Here is a 22,920-nt window from a genome sequence, read left to right as displayed (position 1 = left end):
TGTTGTTCTCTTTTTATTTCTCTCTGCAAAAAAGGCAGTTGGGGATCCCAGTATTTCAGAAACTGCGTTTACAGTGGTTTTTCTCTGATCCATTTTACATCTGGTCAATGTCTGCAGGGCCTTCAATGACCTTTTGGCAGTCCTTTGGTTAATACCTTCACTTTCCTCATGGAAGAAGGGTGTGACCCAGGTGTAACAGTAAACCAACAATAGGATTCCTAACAGTGCAGTCCCAGGCATGTTTGATCAGGTGTAAATCATATGCAGGTTTATAGATAAGTAGACACACCCTGAGGCTGCCTGCAGTATGCTGTACTGTGTTCAATGAGGCTAACTTTCAAGTAGGCATATCTAATATGTGCCGTAAAAGCTCCTTGTTTCCTTGAGATAGACAGTAGAGATCATTCTTCAGGCACACCTCACAAAATACACAAAACCAGAAAGCTTAGTGAAGAAAGAGACTTCTGAATTTTTCTTGTTTATTTCATTCTTGTCATAACCAGCTTGCTAGCAGTTGCTTCTCTCTAGGGTTTATATTCATGGTGGGGTGGGGGGGGGGGCAGTTTTTACTGGCAGATGTTCTGGAACATTTCTATTTCACATCTTCATGCAAATATATTTTTTTCCCTATCCTATGTGTTTTGTCTCTAGAGTTGTACATGTGAAGGAGTTCCATGGATTTGTGTTAATTTTTGTTCCATTCTTACATTTTTTAAAAGATCTTCGGTTCCCTTTTTTTATTTTACGAAGTCCCTGTTTGGATTTGTGTTTTGTATCAGAGGATTGATCCTATGTCCAGGTTAAACCTTGCTTTGTATTTGAGCACTGTACGTACAATGAAAAGTTGACTCAGATTCTGTTTTCTACTACATGCAGTGTGGTAATAAGAGTCATGCATGCATGTGATCTACGCGTGCCATTTCTGATCCTCCCTTTACAAACATCTTTTATGCAGCATTGTTGTAACAAAGTGGCCACAAGTGGTCAATATTATTCACTTACAAGAGAAAGAACAGATGCATCATCAAGATTCCTTCTTAGTAGAAAATGGATGTTAAATCTGTAGATGGGTTTTATGTATCTTCACATTGCTAAAGTTGTGCTAACAGTAGCAACCAGGGGGAAAAATCATACTGCTGCATTTTTGAGACTAATACATTTATTTTTGAAACTTGAAAGTCTATAGAACTTCCTTCAGTGTTAATCTAGGGTACAGCTCCACCGTAGAATCATTGCAGTTTGACACAATTTTAACTCATATTAACTGAGCCCCCGCTGGCACAATGGGTTAAACTGCTGACTGATCAGTGATTCAGATCCAGAGAAAGCGGGTTGAGCTCCCTCTGTCAGCTCCACCTCCCTATGTGAGGACATGGGAAAAGACTCCCACAAGGATGGTGTGGATGCCTCCTATGTGTTGCTTTTGGTCCCCCCCCCCCCCCAGTAAAGTTATTTCCATATAGCACGTTTACTTATTGTTCTGCTATTTTCTTTCTAAGCTCTTGTTTACAAGAAACTGTCAGTATTCATCTCAATGAGACTTTCTATAAACTCTTCTGAATTAAATGGTGACTTCTAGATGAATGGGCATATAGTTGAACAATTCCCAAGAAGTCAAGGTCTTTCTCAGATGTCAGATTTATTCCAGGTATTTTGAGGAGGTATTCAGTTTGCAGGGCTTCATGTTGGAAACCAAAGGCTATCAGAGATGTTAGATTTGTTTGCCTCAGGTATTTTAGGGAGGTATTCAGTTTACAAGGCTTCCTGTTGGTGTTGTCTGTAATATTATCCTTCAATTCTTTGCATCCGCTGCAGCAGCATCCCATCATTCTCTATTGCCTTTTAAAGCTTTGCACGATGAATTAAGAAACACTGGAGAACATGTTAAAATCACTGTATGCTGTGTAGTTTGGGCTTAAATTATATGTTTTCATGCACATTTGCTTTTTAATGCCTATTCAGTATAACCCATACTTTTTTTTACTGGAAATTTGTTGCAGACCAGATCCAGTTGTTTACAGACTGAAACTGGGCAATGGGCTACCCCTCTGAGTGACAGTGATATGCTGTATAGTAAAACTGGCCTGATTATATATATTTGGATTTTTCTTTATGGGGGAATGGAAATCCTTGGTGCAAAATCCATGGATACAGAATGCTTTCAATTCCAAGGGAGCTAGAAGTGTATAGATATGTATAGGTTGCTGTTAGTTTTCTGGGCTGTATGGCCATGTTCCAGAAGCATCCTCTCCTGAAGTTTTGCTCATCCCCAGTGGTTGTGAAGATGCCTGCCATTGATTGCATTATTAGCATTGCTGACATATGAAATGAAGTTTGTCAGGTATAAAAATATTTTAAATAAGGTTGTCATATCAAAGGTGAATAGTGCAATGTTTTATTCTCCTTTTGTTGTTTTAATTACTTTCTCTTTTTAGGGATGATACAACCCCAGAAGATAATATCTGGAAAGGCATCCTGTCTGTGATTTTCTTCTTTCTTATTATCAGTGTTCTAGCTTTCCCAAATGGTAAGTAACTCTGTTTTAATTTGGGTGCCTTCCACACATACATACTGTATTCTCAGCAGTTGCCTGTACAGGACATTTTAATGTTCAAAATGTCATGGTAATGATAGAACAAAGTTGGTTTCAAACTTTGATGTTGTAGTAATCTGTTTGTTTTGGGTTCAGAAAATGTTTAGTTTCCCACTTTTATATCTTCAATATTTACCTAGCTAGAAGGTGAGTGGACAAGCTTCTGATATAGTGCCAAATTCAAAGAAGACGGTAATTTAAACTCAACATATGTCTGAAAAGGAAAGCAGAATCATTTTTTTTTTTAAAAAAAATCTTTTGACTGGTACAAAAAGATTTTCTTCTCCAATAAAAACAATTTTCAATAAAAAGACAATCTTGGTGGAGGAAAGAGCGCCTTCCCTGTTGTCCACTGTATATTCTAGTAATTGATCTGTCTGTCTAGGATGCATAAAGATTTCCCACGGAATTTCTCTCCAGACCTGGTGGCATCTTAGCTGGCATTTTAGCTGCTGTGCCAACTCCTTAATTGTACTAAGAAGCTCAAACCAAGGTCCTAATTGACTTAAGAGATTTTTTGATTCTACATTTGTTTACTCAGAAGTAAATCTCTTTTTATGTTTTATAAGTATTATTCCAAAGTAATTAGGCATAGAATTATAGCCTGAGGGATTCGCTGAGATTTTATCTGTCTGCTACACAGTCATTTATTCACTAGATCATTTAGCTACACTATGTATTCCATAAGCACCACATGTTTATTTTAGTCTTTTGTTAGAAGCTTCAGGCTACCATGTCTGTCACTCTTGTTACATTACTAGATGAAGAGTCAGAGTTGGAAGAAACCACAAAGGCCATCCAGTCCAACCCCTTGCTGTGCAGCAGTGCATATGGTTTGCTACATTACATAAAAGGGTCACATATGAAAGGGAGGAAACAAAAAGTAAATCTTGATTAACATATAAGAAAAAAAATCTTTTAGTTTTTTTATATTTGATGCTCCTGTTGGAAACATTGTTATGATTTCATTGTGTTCAATAAAAGAGTGGATGATAGCTGTGTTATCATTGACAGCAGACTGTTGCTAGTACTTTCCTAGAACAAACAGTTCTCTGTGTGTAATATGTGTGCAGTTTGAGTGGAACATTTGAAAATATCAGACCAAATTCTACAGCTGAATTCAGTGGAATATTTTAGTTATTGACTGACTACTTGTCCATACTTCCATGGAGAAATCTAACTGCTGATAAGGGCATTATTTACAACACTCTTGGAATTATCTGGCTTCCAGTTTTTGGATTGCATTGTGGTAGTCAAGTAAAAGGATGAGCAGTTAACACCAGCCAAAATATCTCGCCTGTGTGGTTCGGTTACGATGGGCTTCAGAGAAGAATAGGCACCATCATTCAAAATGTGAATTAAGCAGTATTTTACACAGGACTACACACAATTGTACTGCACCTTCTTTTTACTTAGAGGGCATTGACTATATATTACAAAGACAGACCCTAATAAATGCATTCGTAAATAACATTAGTGGAAAGACCAAGAAACTAAGTGGATATATGCCTTCAGCAGTCTTGTTGTGTTGGGTTAGAAAAGCTTAAGGTGTGTTGAATTAAGATCCTTTGAGCCATATCATCTGGATTTGTATTTCATCCTAGCGGTGCCTTTAGAAGGTGTTGGTTTCAGTTGTGTATCTGAGAAGAATGAGTTTCCACAAAGTTCAAGTTATGTGCATGGTATGCGATACCTTGTTCAGTATCTCATGTCTGATTTACTAAGAGTTTTAGGTGACCTGTCTAGTTCTCCTGCCTTTCATCTAATCATGGTTCTATTGCTATCTGCATATATTGCTGTCTCATAATTGGAAAATGTATAGCAGAAAAGTAGGACTTTTCAAAGTGACCTAGCACCGAGGTTTCCACACACTGAGGAAACAGAAGCAAAGCAATGCCTCAGGCAAAAGTGTTGTTTCTTTTATAGGACAATCCCTTTGCATGTTTAGGAGAATGTGTCTCATATAGAGAATACCTAACTTCCAAGTGTTCCAGGATCCAGTAAACGTTGTGTGTGATACCACTGGACACATCAAAAGGCCTTGTATTCAGATTCTCCTGGGGAAACCTAGATGAGTCATTTGCTTTAAAGTATCTCTACCAGGTTTCGATTACTACAGGCACCTTCCCTCTCCAGCTCATAGCAGGTTCTAGTCATCTCTGTTAAATGTCTGATTTCCATAGATTCTTTATGCTTCTCAGGCTAAAAAAAAAGGCATCGTTCTGTGGATTTGTTCCAAGGTTTAGGGCAGATATGCATGTCTATTTGGCAATCTTTAACAAGTAATTGAAGACTCAAAGTTGCATGTCTAGTAGGCTTGGGCCCGGATCAGTTTGACCGAAAGTGATTTGCAATATTCCGTGGTCTGTTTTGTGTAATCCCCTGAAAATGGAAAGGGGAGGAGGGAACAGAAAAGCTGGGCAAAACGGATCAAGAGAACAAGATTTATTGGCTACTGGAGAGAATGGCTTTAAGTCTGCAATATACCTGAGGCAGAGGTCTGTTGCAGGACTCCTGGAGAAGATGGGATTACCTGTCATGTTGTTTCTCCCTCCCCGGCAGTGAAGCGTCCATTTCTTTTGGAAAAGTTCCCTAGGCTCCTCCTCCAGAGAGGAACCTGCAGGGAACTCGCTTTCCCAGCAGCGCTTGCATAGGGCGGGTATTGAAAAGTCTCTGAGTTCCTCTTGGAGCATGATGGGAGTTGAAGTTTTTTTCTCTCTCTCTCTCTGTTTCTCAGCCAATAAAAGGCTTGGTTGTTTCCATGCTCTGATTGGCTGAGAATGGACACAACCTGCAGTTACAATTCCCAGAACCCTCTCTTGTGGTTTCTTTTATTTTAAAAAATGTTATGGTAAAACTTAAAAGAATTCTAAAAAATCAGTAGATTGGTGAATTGTTCTGAAACTTGGCAGACCTGCAGTTGTAAATGGGATCTACAGCTGTAGGCCTTAAAATGTCTGAGGATTAAAGATTACCATTGTAACCAATGAGCCGAATATTTTCTGAATGAAAACGGCAACACTCCTTCCAATTTGAATAACTTCGCCATAAACAGAATGAGGGGTTAGCTGAAAATGGACCCCGAAACACCACGCCTTTTGGCCGAATTGCACAAGCGTAATGTCTGGAAGTCCTTGCATTTATCTGCTTTCTTTTGGAGTTTAGAGGTGTTTCAGGTAAATATCCAGTTTGTTCTGTCAGCAACATCCTTAGCAATGTTTATATAGAAATGATTTCAGGCACCTGTTTTGCCCATAACATGAAGGGACGGAATTGCCAGAGAAAAGGCATCAGGGCCTAGTTCAGTTCTGGGGCATTTACTGAATGCCAAAAGACAAGAAAATTTTCTCAAGCTGAGTATGTGATGAAGTCTGTGATCATTCTTTTGAAGGCTTAGGCATGCACTGAGTGATTGATGTTCTTATGTGGAAAAGAAAAATGTAGCAATTGGAGGCAGGCATAGAAACGAGGAGGAGAAGGGCTGTCAGTGACCCATATTGGAGAAGATTTTTCCAGTAACAGGGACCCCTGAAGGGTATTAACAATATGACTTGGTACATTGAACATATAGTGTATTTACATGCAATACAGAGTTGTCCCAATATGTCATGCACATTTTACTCATAGCCATTTCTCAAGTGTTTATTTGTGTGCATTTTTCCTTGTTCTTAATTGTGTGTTTTTACTGCCAGAAAAAAGTCCCGTCCCCCCACCGACAGTACTCAGTACATTAATCTCCCTGCAGTTCCTTGTCTGCTTTGTAGTGCCAAGTCAAATGTTAGCAGTGTATATGTGTGTGCTATCTTGGTTTCCAAGTCTTGCCAGGTGTTAATGACTGGGGTTTTGGCAATGACAATGATGGCAGTAGTGAATTGTTAAAGGCATAAGAAGCCTGTTCATAAAATAATATAGCAATTTATATAGATCAGAAGTCCCCAATTTTCAGCAGTATTAGAATTGTTAGGAATAGTGAAGAAAGGCTGAAGTAAAAGAGTCTTCTGTTGTTGGTTTGCAGCAGCATGTCTGCAGTAAACAATGCAATAAAGCTTGAGCTGGGAGAAAATATCATTCTAATTTTCCAAATTTTCTGTTAAAGGAATAATACTAGGAATATATCTGCTTCCATAGCTGAGGTATATCTTGGGTGGTTTAAATAAGAACCTTTACAGCAGTGTGGCAAAGTATGTTTAGAATGTGTTTTTGGAAGGCAGCATTGTATATCCCTTGAATTTTGATTATATACTTGCCAGTGTCTTGCTTACCGTCAGCATATTCTCAATAAGATTCCCCCCCCCCCCTTTACAGGTCCTTTCACTCGTCCACATCCTGCAATATGGCGCATGGTTTTTGGTAAGTCTTTTTAAAGAGATGTTCTCACATTATTTCACAGCATGTTATTGAAAAATGCAATATTTACTCATGTCTAAAGCACCATCAAATCTCATGCGCACCTCAATTTTCAAAACCCTGAAACAAACAAAAAAAAAGGTATTTGCTGGCAAATGTAATGTGCAGTGTCAAAAAATGCATTCTCTGTAATTTGGCCAAAAAGGTGCATATTACAGTCTCTGGCTGCTTAGAATTCCTTCTTCAATTCCTGTTTTTAGCAATGAAAAAGAAAACTTTGAAGTGCCTCCATGCTGTAGAATGAATCCACTTTAACCGCCCTGGCTAAATGCTATGGAGTCATAAGGGCTGTAGTTTGGGACCATGTGGAATGCCAAAGAATACTGATGCCTCATCAAACTACATATCCCAGCATTGCATAGCATTTAGCCATGGCAATTAAATTAGAGATGACATCCTTCAAATGGGAGCTCCAGATGCAGCTCCTGAAGCAGCTTCCCCTTTTGCTTTGTCTCAGCACTAAGATTGCCATATTACGTGAATCTAATGTGCACTCTATTTTTGGAGATGTAATTTGGCCAACAAAATGAGCATTTGATTTGAGTAAATACGGTAGTTCATCATATACTTTCTGTAGCAAAAGTTGTGAAAGGTTTACTGTTTTCCTTTTTATAGTTGAAATTCTGTTGTTAAGCATAGAAATTCAAATGCAATTATTCGAAATGAAACAGGGTGATTACACATACATTAGTAAAAATGCATATTTCAGAAGTTGCGTCAAGGCTGACAGAAGCAAAAATATAACACTTAAAAAAGGAAGCAAGCTCTAAAATTTCTCCTGTCACCTCTGAAATAAAGTTTCACACACAAAATATTCTAGGACTGATTTTTGAACATATTAAATGTGTTCTGTACCTACTTCTGGAATATTGGCTAATAATTTATTTACATTCAGCCCCCACATCCATGGGTCTTACTATGGTCTCTCTAGGCATCTCTAGCTCAACCTCTGCTGAAAGCTGACATTGTGTACCATTCATTGGAGGATCTAGAGAGGTGTTCTCTTGGGTACAAAAAAATCCACTTTTGTGGCAATCTGCATCCATAATCCCAGCAAATCTGGCAGACTTACTGTACTCATATGTCCTTCTGTTCTGCTAAAAGTTGCTAAAATGATATACTTCATGATCGTAACATTTAATGTAATTCAACATGCAAGTGAAACAAATAATTCCAAATCATAACAAATAACATGTACTACAACTAACACTGAAAACGAAAATGATAGGCCCTAATAGATGGATGGCCCTAATGATAGGCCCTAATAGGTGTCATCTGTTTATTTTTTAATATGTTGGACAAAACTACTAATAGTTTTGACAGTTTTTGTTTCTAGCTTTAGTGTTTTAGTGGAATAGAACTGATAATTGTAAAAGGGAGAAAAAAAGATATGTGTCTTATTTTTCTAGTTGTAAAAATAGACATAAAGCATTAAAAGTACATTTAAAATAAGTGTCTTCTGTTTCTAAGGTACACAAACAGGGGCCTGGCAAATTTTAGATGGGAGGGATTCTAGAGTAAGGGCACAATTTCCTGTCCTTTTATGCCTGCATCTACACCTCCTAAATTAACATCTGGTAAATCTCTTAAAATTATGCAGAGAACAAGATGCCTGGCATTGATTTGAATTCCTAAATTACTATAAATTTCATTGCTATACCACAAGCCTCTGTGTAGTCCATAAATTCAGCAACATTGAAAGCCCGGGTTTGATATAATTAAGACAGTTCTAGATTTCAACATTCTTTTACACATAGCAGTTTCTAGATTCTGTGTGGGTAGAGAAGGAGCAGATCAAAGCTCTTTCCTCTTTCACTACCTCTATTAATCTTTTGCAAATGGATTTCAGTTTTCACATATTGATAGATGTGGAGAAATTTCCGTGAAGCTCCACCATTCGTTCAGAAAATGGGCCTTGAGTTAGTAAAGTGTGGAAGTATTTTTAAAAATATTGCTCCATAGTGTTACCATCTCTAAGCATGTGAAGTAATTAAAACCCTCTTGCTGTTGAGATAACCACAGAGTTTCCATCATGAAGCTTTTGGATGACCTCCAAAAATCTACTCAAAGTCACATCTGTCGCATCAATGACTTTTTGCTTTAGAATTTTTCTTCCAAAGGCTAACATACTTTTTAAAATGTAATCACTGTGAACCTTGTTCAGTCTCTAAAAATGGCAGTGCTAGAATAAGGTAACAACTTACAAAAATTACCACAAGGACTGAAAGCATTGTTAATAAACTGTGGTTGTCAGTCCTGACTTGGAAAAGTTAATTTTTTGGAATACAAGTGCCAGAATCCTCTAGCCAGACTTCATGTTATAGCCCCCATAAGTGACTTTTCTATACCTAAGCTATCATCCTTCTTCTTTTTAAAGAAGTATTACTAGTATATTTTGCTATACCAGTAATACATGTGCTCCTCACTGTGAACTAAAGGAAAATCAGAAGATATGAAAAAGGAATTTGTTTAATATATGAACATTGTTATAGAATATAAATGGAAAATAATGTATATCACTGTCCCTTGGGCATGATTTTCTTTTTTCCTTTTGTCTTATACAGACTAGCCTCTTACACATTTCATTTGAATTTGTTTTCTTTACAGGGTTGAGTGTTCTGTATTTTCTCTTTCTGGTGTTCCTGCTCTTCCTTAACTTTGAGCAGGTAAAATCAGTGATGTATTGGTTGGATCCTAATCTTCGATACGCTACAAGAGAGGCAGACATCATGGTGCGTATCGATGTTCTTGTAACCTGTGCATACATATGTCTGTCCCGGTGCGACTGTAACTCTGCATTAGAAACAAAATGGAGTGATATGAAGCAATTCAGAATTCTATTGTTATTCCACTGGAAAAATCAATGCAGTTCTCATAATCCCCCCCCCCTCAAAAAAAAGATGCAGTGTATATTCAATGATTCTGGATAAGGAATATTTTACATGTAAAAAGATAGTGAAAGGATAATCAGAATTCTCAAGGACGAGTATTTTCTGGGCTCCTTTTGATAGAGAGAACTAAGCAAGCATTCTCCCTTCTTTCAGATGATTTCCCTCTTTCAGTAAATGGGAGAGGAGTTGATTTTAATAATTTGGCAGGGAGAAGACAGCTGGGAAAAGCTACCTTTTTGAATCCCTAAGAAAGCATGACTGGTGGGATACCTATTTTGAGCACTGTAGTTAGTACCTTTTCTGAGTTTGGTACTGGGGCTGTGCAAAAAAATCAGGAAACATACATTGGCAGCATTCAAGGTTGGTCCCTTTGCAGCCCTAACTGGTTGAAATTTCAATGCCATTTTTTTTTGCTTGAAAAAATAAGCCTTGTTTCAGGTAACTAAGATTGCAGCATAGTCTGAAGGAAAAAATGAGTTTGGAAGTATTACAGGAGTCAGGTCTCAATTTTCTGCATAACTTCTGGAGTAAATGATACAGAAGGGACTAAATATTATCATCTAGAGTTATGTGAGATCTATGTTACCTTGCTCTAGATTTTGTTGCTCACTAGGCATAATTTTTCAAATAATATGGCTCAAGATTTTTTTAAAAAAACGAATACACAGCAAGAATGACTAGAATGTGACTTGGTTAAAAATAAATCTTGGGGATTATGGATAACTGTGCCTGTTATCCAGAATTAGTAAAGTATGCACTTAAATATCTATATGACACTCGACTATAATATGTTTGCAGAAATACACTCCTTGACTTAACTAGTTGGTTGCTATTGTATTTTTTTTTCTAAAACGTTTTCAGAATAGTCTTTAGCGGCTTCTTCTCTCTGTCTCCCTCCTTCCCCTCTCTCTCCTGCAATTATCAACAGGAATATGCTGTGAATTGCCATGTTATCACGTGGGAACGAATCCTCAGCCATTTTGACATATTTGCCTTTGGACACTTCTGGGGCTGGGCAATGAAGGCTTTGTTGATCCGAAGTTATGGTCTGTGCTGGACTATTAGTATTACTTGGGAGTTAACTGAGGTAGGTTATATATTTTGAAGTGACATGATGTGCTGTTAATACTGTTTGATGATTTTGGCGCACTTAAGAATGTGCTAGCAGCTCCACCCCAACTGAAACTAAACAGACCTTATAAATGCCATTGTTTTAGGAAGGAAATGTATATCCTTCATTTGAAATATGCCTTTTTAAGTTATTGTTGCAGCTTTACCAGTTTTCACAACATCACAGGAATAAATCAAGCTGTAAACTTAGATAGGAAATAATTGCTGACTATCTGATGAAAAGTTTTCCTTTCTTATCTAAGTGATTGAGCTGCCCAAGGCCAACTATTCTGATTGTTCAGTATACTTATCTTTTTAAATATTAATTTTAATTAAATGTACATCAAACAAAAACACTTCCCTAGAATGCAGAAAAGCAACAGAGCAAGTAACACATAGAAAATGTCATTCTCCAGTATCATTCAAATTAATGATAGTAAATCCTTCCATAAATTCAGCCCTCTTTATCCCATAGAATCTGCATCCATGGATTCAACCCACCATAGCTCAAAATAATTCCAAATATCTCAGCTCGAATGAGTATGTACATGGGATTTTCTTTTTTACTTTGATCCTCTGTCTGCTCAAATGGCAGTCATCTGGAATCCCATGAGCCAATTGTAATGATTAAAGGGGTAATAAGAAAGGAGAAGAAGATAATGCATGTAATGCCTAAGCCTGAATGTGCTGTAATTGTGACGCTTTATTTTGGAGGCCGAATGTTCTTTTGCGAATGGGGTTCTGCTTATATAGTAAATTCAGTCTCCAGATCCTGTTGGAAAAATAGAGTAGCCTCTCTAGAGTATCAGAAGTGTCCATATACTGCAAAAGTTTGCCATGCTTATTTGAGAACAGTTGCTGAGCTTTGAATTTTGCCTACTGAAGCCATCTGTAAGTCTCCTATCTAATGAATTTCAGTTCACAAACTATGAGGGATGCACCACTGAACCATTGTTTTTTAACTAACTTTCAATATAAGCAAAATGTGCTGTCATACCTCTCAACTATCAACACTATATTTATCATTCAGGCTGTTTTAATAATTGCTTCCATTATTGAACATCAATACCAAAGCTGTCTAATATTTTCATTTATCTTCAGATACTGCAACTGTATGTCCTTAGGTCAAAAAGCATTAGGTTACATAAGACTGATCCTTTAGTGCTGAACAGGGATTAAAATCATGTGTGGTTCATATTAGATCAAACTAACGGTTTTAACCAGACTGAATGAAATCTGTATAGATAGCTTGAAATCATTCATACACTTCAGATTCAAAAATAGCTATTTGGCTATTGTAATTCTGTTTATAGGCACCTCATCAGCTGATATAACACAGTTGCTATTGTCATTTGAGAACATGCAGCCATGACTTGACAAAGCAAGCATAATACTGTGTTCTTACCAAGAAATGATTTAGAACCTTATAAAATCATACATGACTAGCATTTAATGTGTGATATAAAAAACTGTCTACTTTTCAGATCTGTTTTTATGTAAATTACATTTGTATATTTTAAAGACTCTTGTTTATATGAATTTCTCACCCCAAGCCTTTCTGCTGTATCCTATAGCTGTTCTTCATGCACCTACTGCCTAATTTTGCTGAATGCTGGTGGGATCAAGTCATTTTGGACATCCTTCTTTGTAACGGGGGTGGCATCTGGTTAGGCATGGTAGTTTGCCGTTGGTTGGAGATGAGGACCTATCACTGGGCAAGCTGCAAGTAGGTTCCAAATACAACTCATTAAGCATTGTATGTGATTGCGCTGAAGTGCAATATGCTGTTTAAAGGTTGTAAATGTCTGGGGTTGTCCATTGAAACACTTCAGTTTGTTTATGCTAATATTTTTAAATTTTCACAAATGATGTAAAATGCTCAATGTTCATGGGTTCACTAGAACCTATCCTAAATTGGACCCATGTTGCATTTACTCATGTACACTTGTAATCTCAGAGAATATTATCTTATAAACTCACTAATGTGTTGTAACAATTTTAAAGCTCCACTTCCCTTGTGATGTTTATAAACTACAGCATTGTTCATGGCTTGCAATGTTGTCTGTCCACAGACAAGTAAAGAGCTTGTAGTGCAGTGGTTCTCAACCTGTGGGTCCCCAGGTGTTTTGGCCTACAACTCGCAGAAATCCCGGCCAGTTTACCAGCAGTTAGGATTTCTGGAAGTTGAAGGCCAAAACATCTGGGGACCCACAGGTCGAGAATCACTGCTTTAGTGATTTGTGAGCTCTTCCCTTCATTTTTAATTCCTATCAACGACCTTTAATTTACCTCTTTTATCGTAAAGAGGTAAAGTTAAGCTTTCTTGAATACAGCAGGGCTTACTTCTGAATAAACATATTGTCTTGTTAATCATGTATTCAAATGCATGGTTCTTTTCTGTAAACAACTCTTTGAAATAATGCTCACAAGCACACAACCTTGGCTTTCTCATATTATATTAATATGATCCCCTCAAATTACAAGGTTCTCCTGTTCCGGTTTTGAGCCATTAATTTTAAGGCATGAAGTGTGAGGACTATATCCTGTAGTAAACCGGTTCGTGTTGTTTTTTTGTAAATATAAAGTTCAGCCTGGAATACTATTATAAGAAATACAAACTGTATTTAAAGCTTTCTATTTTGCTTGTTTTAACATTCTTGGGATTTTGATTTTTTTAAAATATTTTTTCTGTCCCTTGTATTGCCATTCTGGGGACAGAGACTGTTACAAGTCTTGATCCTGTATTCCAGGGCAGGAATTGTACCCTTGCTCCAGTTTCACATGCTTCTTTAATGTCTAATAGGGTCTTCCAAAGTCCAGATAAGAATGAGCTGCACAAAAAGTAATCCCTCTAGGATTGCAATGGTAGTTCTTTTCTAAAATGACATGTTCATCCATCTCATTTTTTTAAAAAATTGAAGGCTTAATCCACATTATACACATATGTTTACTGCTATGGGTCACTACAGTTGAATAAAAACACATAGCTATTTCAGGCAGTTGTATTTGCTGCCAGTAGCAAGAATCCAAAAAGACCTGTGCTCAAACGGAAAACGTTTCCATGTTTAGTTGAGTTACCCATTTCCTTTTCCAGCTGTACCCCCTTTTGGTTTTGTATGTTGTGAACATATGCCATAACATGTAATTGAAATAAGTAAGCAATATCATCAAGTTGGAAAAGTAGGAATGTTCTTGTAGTTGGGCTTTGCAACAATAGATGCACCATCAAGGCCTCATGTAATGGTTGGTCATAGAAAAACAATTACTGAGTCATTAATAATTGTATTGCTATATAATTATAAAATATAACATTTTAATATACAGTTATGTATAATACTATGTAGTTATCAATAATAGTTGAGTTGTTAATAATAATGTAATAACAAAAGTATTATAACAATACAATAAATGTACCCAACCTTCAGAGGCAGCTACTGGAGGATGCAAGCAGATGCACTGGCAAAGGGAAACTCGAAAAGCCTTAAAGTGTCATTTATTGGCCATAACTGGTATGTGTCATTTATTGACCCTAACCAGTTGCTGCACAAGTGCACATGTTTATGCGCAGAAAAGAAAGCACACATTAATATGAAGGTTTGCTAAATACTAAAACTGACTTTGATGTTCTCAGTTGTGGTTTGTGTGTGTGAAGACACCTTCAAGTCACCTGTCAAATTATGGTGCCCTTGTGAATTTTTCATAGGGTTTTCTTAGGCAAGGAGCATTAAGAGATGGTTGTGCCAGTTCCTTTTTCTGAAATGTAGCCTACAGCCCATAATATTCATTGGTGTTCTATCCAAGTACTAACCAGGCTGGCTCTACTTAGCTTCTAAAATCAAACAGGATCTGGTCAGCAGTGGTTTCCTGTTCCCTTATCCTTAACTGGAGGGATAACTATTCAAATTGATTCAGTCTGGAGATGCCTCAAATATCATTTTTATAGGTTTTCTCAATGAAGTACAGTTTTTTTTAAAAAAAGTCGTGATTTAAATTATCAGTTTGACTATTATAGTAAATTAAAAATTCCTTTGGCTCATTTGGCTATATTGCATCCAAAGTAACACACATGCATGTGAAAAGTGTATTTTGTGTAGGCTTCTTTTAGTAGCAAGTAATTGCTTGCTTAATCAGAGTACTTACTAAACCCTGTTTATGAATGCAATTTTCACTGGAAAATACGCACGGCCACAACATGTCCAAGTGCAGTTTAGTAGTTCTGTATTGTATTATGACTTCTTTGCAGCAATGCAATTCTGACCTATGGTTTTATTCCCGCCCCCCCCCCCCTTTTTGTTGCCTGCTTTCAGGGATATTCATACAACCACAGGTAAAATCAAGAGAGCTGTATTACAGTTCACTCCAGCAAGCTGGACATATGTTCGCTGGTTTGATCCCAAGTCTTCATTTCAAAGAGTGGCTGGAGTATACCTTTTCATGATTGTCTGGCAGGTAAAATATGTAAAGACAAACAAAATAAATATCTTTATAGTTTCACTGACATCCAAAGCTAAGCCTCCCCTGCTGGTCACATTTACTCAGAGAATATTATAACTAATGTACAGGCAATTTTGAGGATATGTATGGATATTGGTTTTTAAAACATTTTAAAATAGTTTCAAGTAGTGGCATCAAATAGCAGAACTAGAAATTAACATAAAAGCATTCACTAGGGGTAGTGAATGCTTTTAAATCTTGGGAAAATCCACTTTAGAAATACATCTAAGTTGGACTTCCGGTGGACATGGCGACGGGACTGCCTCGCTGAGAGTGAGCTCCCAGCGAGGACCTGTGTTGTGGCGGCTAGGTTGAGCTGAATGCTCCCCCCTTTGCCGGATTGAGTTTGCAAAGGTGTCGCGAATCCCAGTGTGGACTTGAGACCCCAAAGATCTCCCCCCCCTCAAGGAGGAGAGGTCGAGTGGGTTCGAGCAACACAGGGGAAAGCGAGCTGCCCCACGAGGATCGAACCGCAAGGTCCGTTTAACCGCCGCCGATCCACTCACAAAGTAGAAGAAGAAGTTGAAACAAAGAAAGCCCAGATTGGGTGGAGAAGCAAGAAAGACCCCAACAACAGGTAACGGGACTAGATCCCACACTTTTAAAGAACAAATAGCCAAGCCGCAAGGGCTTGGAGAGAGAGAAGGAGAGAGAAGGAGATAAGAAGAAAAGAAGCCGCAGGATTTAAAGAGGAAGAGACCGTATTTTTGGTCGCCAGTCTCTCGGTAGCAATACCTGATTGATCGATTTAAATATATATAATATATATAATTATAAAATTTAATTTAAATTGGCAATCTAAATTGATGAATTTAAACCATCCAAATTAGAGGCAAAATTAGAGGAAAAGCCGCTCTGAAAAAGAAGATGAAAATGAAGCTGAAGATGGAGAGATAGTCCCCTTTCGTACCCCCCCCCCTGAAAACCTAAAAGAAGTGGAAAACGGATAAGATTGCCGACCTTGACGCCATAATTGTTGTGTCTATCTCCAGCCTTCTTTATAAACAAGTAGGCTGAGTTGGCGGGAAGGAAGTGACGGAAACGGAAGGTAGATCAAAGAGACGGACGAGAAGGTCGGAAGAAGCAGAGAAGGGACAGAGGGGCGGAAGTGACGGGGCGGAAGGAGGGAAGACACCATTTTGAAAACCATAGAGAAAGTCCGATACAGAGCGGCTAGAGAAAAATTGGAAATAAATTGAAAATAAATTGGAAATAAATTGGGAAAAGCCCGAAAATCCGATAGAGAAGTAGAGGGCAGGAGGAGACAGATCGAGGACGAGAAGCAGACGATTCGAGGACGAGAAGCAGACGCCTGAGGTGAGGAGACGCGGACGAGGCGAGGAAGAGAAGTAGACGAAGGGCCCCAAGGACTAGGACGAGAAGTAGACGAAAATAGATAATTCGAGGACGAGAAGCAGACGAGTTGATAGAAATGACAACTCCAGGCAAACCAGAATCCCGGAGGGGGTCTCTGGATATAAATCCAAAAATGGACAATCTATTAAAAGAAATAAAAAAGATTTCGGAAAAACAAGATGCTTTGAAAGTGGAACTGAAGGAGGAGGTCATGGCTAAACATGAAGAATATTATAAGAAACAAGAGGGAATTATTACAAAGATGACAGAAGAATTTAAGGTCTTGAAGTCGGAAATAAAGCAAGAGTTTGGCCAGATAAAAGAAGACATATCGCAATTACATGGAGAGGTGAAAGAATTAAAAGTCTCTAAAGAGAAAATTGAGGGAACACAATCAGAAATGGCACAGAAGATAAAAGGGTTGGATAAACATAGGGAAAAAATGGAATGGGAACAAGAGAGATTACTGCAAATGCAAATGGACTTCCAATTAAGACTCAGAAATATAGCGGAGGAGGATAAAGAAGACATAAGATCATTGGTTATTAAAATGTTGGCAAGTTGTATGGAGTGTGAGGAGGATGAATTTGAACAAGAGGTGGACCAAGTGTATAGGATTTCTTCATTTTATGCAAGGAGGAATAAAACTGCACGGGATGTGATCGTAAAATTTACAAGGAAGAAGGTGAGGGATGACATTTTGTTTAAAAGTAACAGAAACCCAATCTTCTACAAAGAAAAGAAAATTGCAGTTTTGAAAGAATTTCCACAGATGACCTTAGTGAGAAGAAGAAAATACTTCTTTCTAACAGAAGAGTTGAAAAAGAGAGAGATAAGATTTAGGTGGGAGAGAAAAGAAGGAATAATGGTGACATATAATGAAGAAAGATACTGGCTAACATCCGAACATAAGGCTAAGGTGTTCTATGATAAATTAATGAAAGAACAGGGAGAAGAAGAAGAAATGGGAAAGGAGGAGGAAGAAGAAGGAGACGAAGCGGAAGGAGACGAAGAAAGAAGACTATCTACTCCAAGAAAGGGTATTAAAGAGAAAAAGGCAAGATATAAGTCACCAAAGGATTATAGTTACCTATTGAAAGATCCCAAACCACAGAGAACGACACCAAGAATGACACCACGGAAAGAAGAAAAAGAAAAAGATGATCAGAGTACGGAACAACAGGCAACTGGAATAGCGGAAATGGCTTTTGGCGATATAGGATTGGGACTGGATGAGAATGAATAGGATGATGGAACGACAAATAAAATGCTTTTCAAATAACATTAACGGTTTGAACTCCCCCCAGAAACGCAAGAAAGTATGGAACAGCTTGAAGAAATTGGATTATGACATAATAGCGTTACAGGAAACGCATATCAGTGATAAATATGTTGCACACCTCTCAAACAAAAAATTAGGAAAAGAATATCATTCCTCATATGAGAAGAAGAAAAGAGGAGTTGTAACCTACGTAAAAGAAGCAATAGAATCTGAATTAGCTTTTAGAGATTTGGAAGGAAGATGCATTGCGGTAAAGATAACAATTGGAGACTCAAAAATATTGATATGTAATATTTACGCACCAAATGGTCCAAAAATAAAATTTGTTGAATTTTTGAATTCCAAATTAAAAGAAGTAGAATTTGATGATTTGATTTTGTTAGGTGATTTCAATGGAGTGATGGACCCTCAAATAGATAAAAAGGTGAAGAAAAAGAAAATAAAGGAAGGTAAACTCCCTCAAAAATTTATAGAGTTGCAAAAAGAATTTGATTTAGAAGACACATGGAGAACTAGAAATGAAGATAAAAAAGATTACACATTCTTCTCGAATAGACATCAATCCTGGTCCAGGATTGATATGGCCTGGATAACTAGAAAACTCTCCGCCAAAGTGAAGGAAATTAATATTTTACCACGAGACTTGTCAGATCACTGCCCTTTAGAAATTTGTATTAACCATAAAAATTGCTCTAGAAGATGGAGATTGAACGAGAATCTAATAAAAACAGAACAGGATAAAGAATACTACATTAAAATAATTCAAGACTATTTGCAAATAAATAAAGTGGAGGAAACGGACCCACGTGTGGTGTGGGATGCCTTCAAAGCAGTTCTGAGAGGACACTTTATACAACAAGGAGCTAGGAAAAATAGGGAAAGAAATAAAAGACTAAACGAGTTGATGGCCGAAATTGCAATTAAGGAAGCAGAATTAAAAAAGACACCAAGAAAAAAAGTAGAGAGGCAACTTTTGGTGTTAAAACAAGAGAAAACTCATGTAGAGTTAGAATCTCAGTCGATACAACTGAAGTTTTTAAAACAACAGACGTTTGAAAATGCAAATAAACCTGGTAAATGGCTGGCGAACCAAATCCGGAAAAAAAGACAAATAAATCATATATCTGAAATAACTACAGTGGATAAGGATTTGAGGACTGATAAAGAAATTATAGAGGAATTCAGGAGATTTTACATCCAATTATATACAAAGGATAAAATAAAGAAAGAGGAAGTTATGGAGTACATTGGCCAAATGAAATTAGACAAAATAACGGATGAGGATAGAGAAGAATTAAACAAAGAGATATCGGAGGAGGAAATAGAAAAAGCAATTAATAAAATGAATGGAGATAAAGCCCCAGGGCCGGACGGATTTACAGCTGGATTTTATAAATCCTTTAAACAACAGCTACTCCCAATACTTAAAACTATCACAAATGAAGCGATGAAATATCGGAAAGTTCCAGACTCATGGAAAGAAGCGGAAATCACAGTGATTCATAAGGAAGGCTCTCCGGAAAATGATATTAAAAATTACAGGCCGATCTCTCTCTTAAATACGGATTATAAAATATTTGCAAATATTATGGCCACAAGGCTAAAAGTGTTTCTTAATAAATGGATTGGAGAAGAGCAAACGGGTTTTCTTCCAAATAGACATATGAAAGAAAATATCCGCAACGTCCTTGATATTTTGGAATATTACGAGACAAATCATCAAAAAGAATTCGCCATTTTAGCAATAGATGCCGAGAAAGCTTTTGACAATTTAAATTGGGATTTCTTTAAGATATTAATACAAGAATTGGATATGGGAGAAAAATTTAACAATGCAATTAATGCCATTTATAACTACCAAAAAGCCAAAGTGAAAATAAATGGACAACTGACACAAGAATTTGAAATTGCGAAGGGCACGAGACAAGGATGCCCACTATCCCCGTTGATTTTTATAATGGCTATGGAGATCCTAATGAAGAAAATTAGAGAAGATGAAAATATAAAAGGAGCGAAAATCGGCAAATTCGAATATAAAATACGGGCGTTTGCAGATGATTTATTAGGAACAATTGAAGATCCAGATAAAAATCTACAATATTGGATAACGAAAATAGACCAATTTGGAAAAGTGGCTGGATTCAAAATGAATATGAAGAAGACAAAACTGTTATTTAAAAATGTGAAAAAGGAGAGACAAATAAAGATTCAACAACAATTGGGGATAGAGGGTGTAAAGAAAATTAAATATCTAGGAGTCTGGATTACCGCGAGAAATTGTCAACTTTTGAAGAATAACTACGAAATAGTTTGGAATAACATTCCTAGCGAAATAGTTTGGAATAACATTCCTAGCGAATATACAGTGGAAGTGAAGAACAGATTTGAAGGACTAGATTTAGTAAACAGAGTCCCAGAAGAACTATGGACAGAAGTCCGCGACATTGTTCAGGAGGCGGCAACAAAGTACGTCCCAAAGAAAAAGAAAACCAAGAAGGCAAAATGGTTGTCTGCTGAGACACTGGAAGTAGCCCAAGAAAGGAGGAAAGCAAAAGGAAACAGGGATAAGGGGAGATATGCCCAGTTAAATGCGCAATTCCAGAGGTTAGCCAGAAGAGATAAGGAACTATTTTTAAATAAGCAATGCATGGAAGTGGAAGAAGACAACAGAATAGGAAGGACAAGAGACCTCTTCCAGAAAATTAGAAACATTGGAGGTAAATTTCAGGCAAAAATTGGTATGATAAGAAACAAAGATGGCAGGGACCTAACAGAAGCTGAAGAGATCAAGAGAAGGTGGCGAGACTATACAGAAGATCTGTATAGGAAGGATAATAATATTGAGGATAGTTTTGACGGTGTGGTGAATGAATTAGAACCAGACATCCTGAGGAGTGAGGTTGAATGGGCCTTAAGAAGCATTGCTAACAACAAGGCAGCAGGAGACGACGGGATCCCAGCTGAACTGTTTAAAATCTTAAAAGATGATGCTGTCAAGGTGATGCATGCCATTTGCCAGCAAATATGGAAAACACAAGAATGGCCATCAGACTGGAAAAAATCAACTTATATCCCCATACCAAAAAAGGGAAATGCGAAAGACTGCTCAAACTTCCGTACAGTGGCCCTTATTTCTCATGCCAGTAAGGTAATGCTCAAGATCCTTCAAGGAAGAATCCAGCAATACATGGAGCGAGAGTTGCCAGATGTTCAAGCTGGGTTCAGAAAAGGCAGAGGAACGAGAGACCAGATTGCCAATATCCGCTGGATAATGGAGAAAGGCAGGGAGTTTCAGAAAAACATCTACTTCTGCTTCATTGACTATTCTAAAGCCTTTGACTGTGTGGATCATAATAAATTGTGGCAAGTTCTTAGTGGGATGGGCATCCCAAGCCACCTTGTCTCTCTCCTGAGGAATCTGTACAAGGACCAAGTAGCAACAGTCAGAACTGACCACGGAACAACAGACTGGTTCAAGATTGGGAAAGGCGTACGGCAAGGCTGCATCCTCTCACCCAACCTTTTTAACTTGTATGCAGAACACATCATGCGATGTGCGGGGCTGGATGAATGCAAGGCTGGGGTGAAAATTGCTGGAAGAAACATTAACAACCTCAGATATGCAGATGACACCACCCTGATGGCCGAAAGCGAGGAGGAGCTGAGGAGCCTTCTAATCAAGGTGAAAGAAGAAAGCGCAAAAGCCGGGTTGCAGCTAAACGTCAAAAAAACCAAGATTATGGCAACAAGAATGATTGACAACTGGAAAATAGAGGGAGAAACCGTGGAGGCCGTGACAGACTTTGTATTTCTAGGCGCAAAGATTACTGCAGATGCAGACTGTAGCCAGGAAATCAGAAGACGCTTACTTCTTGGGAGGAGAGCAATGTCCAGTCTCGATAAAATAGTAAAGAGTAGAGACATCAGACTGACAACAAAGATCCGCCTAGTCAAAGCCATGGTATTCCCTGTAGTCACCTACGGATGTGAGAGCTGGACCTTAGGGAAGGCTGAGCGAAGGAAGATCGATGCTTTTGAGCTGTGGTGTTGGAGGAAAGTGCTGAGAGTGCCTTGGACTGCGAGAAGATCCAACCAGTCCATCCTCCAGGAAATAAAGCCCGACTGCTCACTGGAGGGAAAGATACTAGAGACAAAGTTGAAGTACTTTGGCCACATCATGAGGAGACAGGAAAGCCTAGAGAAGACAATTATGCTGGGGAAAGTGGAAGGCAAAAGGAAGAGGGGCAGACCAAGGGCAAGATGGATGGATGGCATCCTTGAAGTGACTGGACTGACCTTGAGGGAGCTGGGGGTGGTAACGGCTGACAGGGAGCTCTGGCGTGGGCTGGTCCATGAGGTCACGAAGAGTCGGAGACGACTGAACGAATGAACAACAACAACAGTTTGGAATAAAATTCAAAAGGATTTACAGAAATGGAACTATTTAAATTTGTCACTCCTGGGTAGAATATCGTTAATAAAGATGAATGTTCTTCCAAGACTTATATTCCTATTCCAAAATATACCGGTAATAAGAAATCAAACCTTATTTAAAAAATGGAAGAAAGATCTACTTAAATTTATTTGGAAAGGGAAAAGGCCAAGAATAAATTATATAAACTTAATTGACAAAAAAACGAGAGGAGGACTGGGACTTCCAGACTTGAAAACTTACCATGAGGCTTGTGCTCTTTCATGGATAAGAGACTGGATGAATCTGAACAAGGAAAAGTGCTTAAACTTAGAGGGCCATGATTTGAGGGTAGGCTGGCACGCTTATGTGTGGT

At 37.9% G+C, this 22,920-nt stretch overlaps 1 protein-coding gene across 1 annotated transcript in view; it reads left to right on the top strand.

The window, feature by feature from the left end:
• PTDSS1 (phosphatidylserine synthase 1) overlaps positions 1–22,920 on the top strand; it is a 40,429-nt gene that overhangs the window by 2,964 nt on the left and 14,545 nt on the right. The window contains exons 2-7 of the mRNA XM_060775636.2: positions 2,436–2,527; positions 6,899–6,943; positions 9,608–9,732; positions 10,820–10,978; positions 12,576–12,727; positions 15,309–15,450. Of these exons, the coding sequence (XP_060631619.1) occupies positions 2,436–2,527; positions 6,899–6,943; positions 9,608–9,732; positions 10,820–10,978; positions 12,576–12,727; positions 15,309–15,450 (715 nt within the window). The remainder of the gene's footprint in view (positions 1–2,435; positions 2,528–6,898; positions 6,944–9,607; positions 9,733–10,819; positions 10,979–12,575; positions 12,728–15,308; positions 15,451–22,920) is intronic.

Source organism: Anolis sagrei, chromosome 4, assembly GCF_037176765.1.
Source record: "Anolis sagrei isolate rAnoSag1 chromosome 4, rAnoSag1.mat, whole genome shotgun sequence".
Taxonomy (NCBI): Eukaryota; Metazoa; Chordata; class Lepidosauria; order Squamata; family Dactyloidae; genus Anolis; species Anolis sagrei.
Note: the sequence above shows the minus strand (reverse complement) of the source record. Positions and strands in the feature narration are given on the sequence as shown.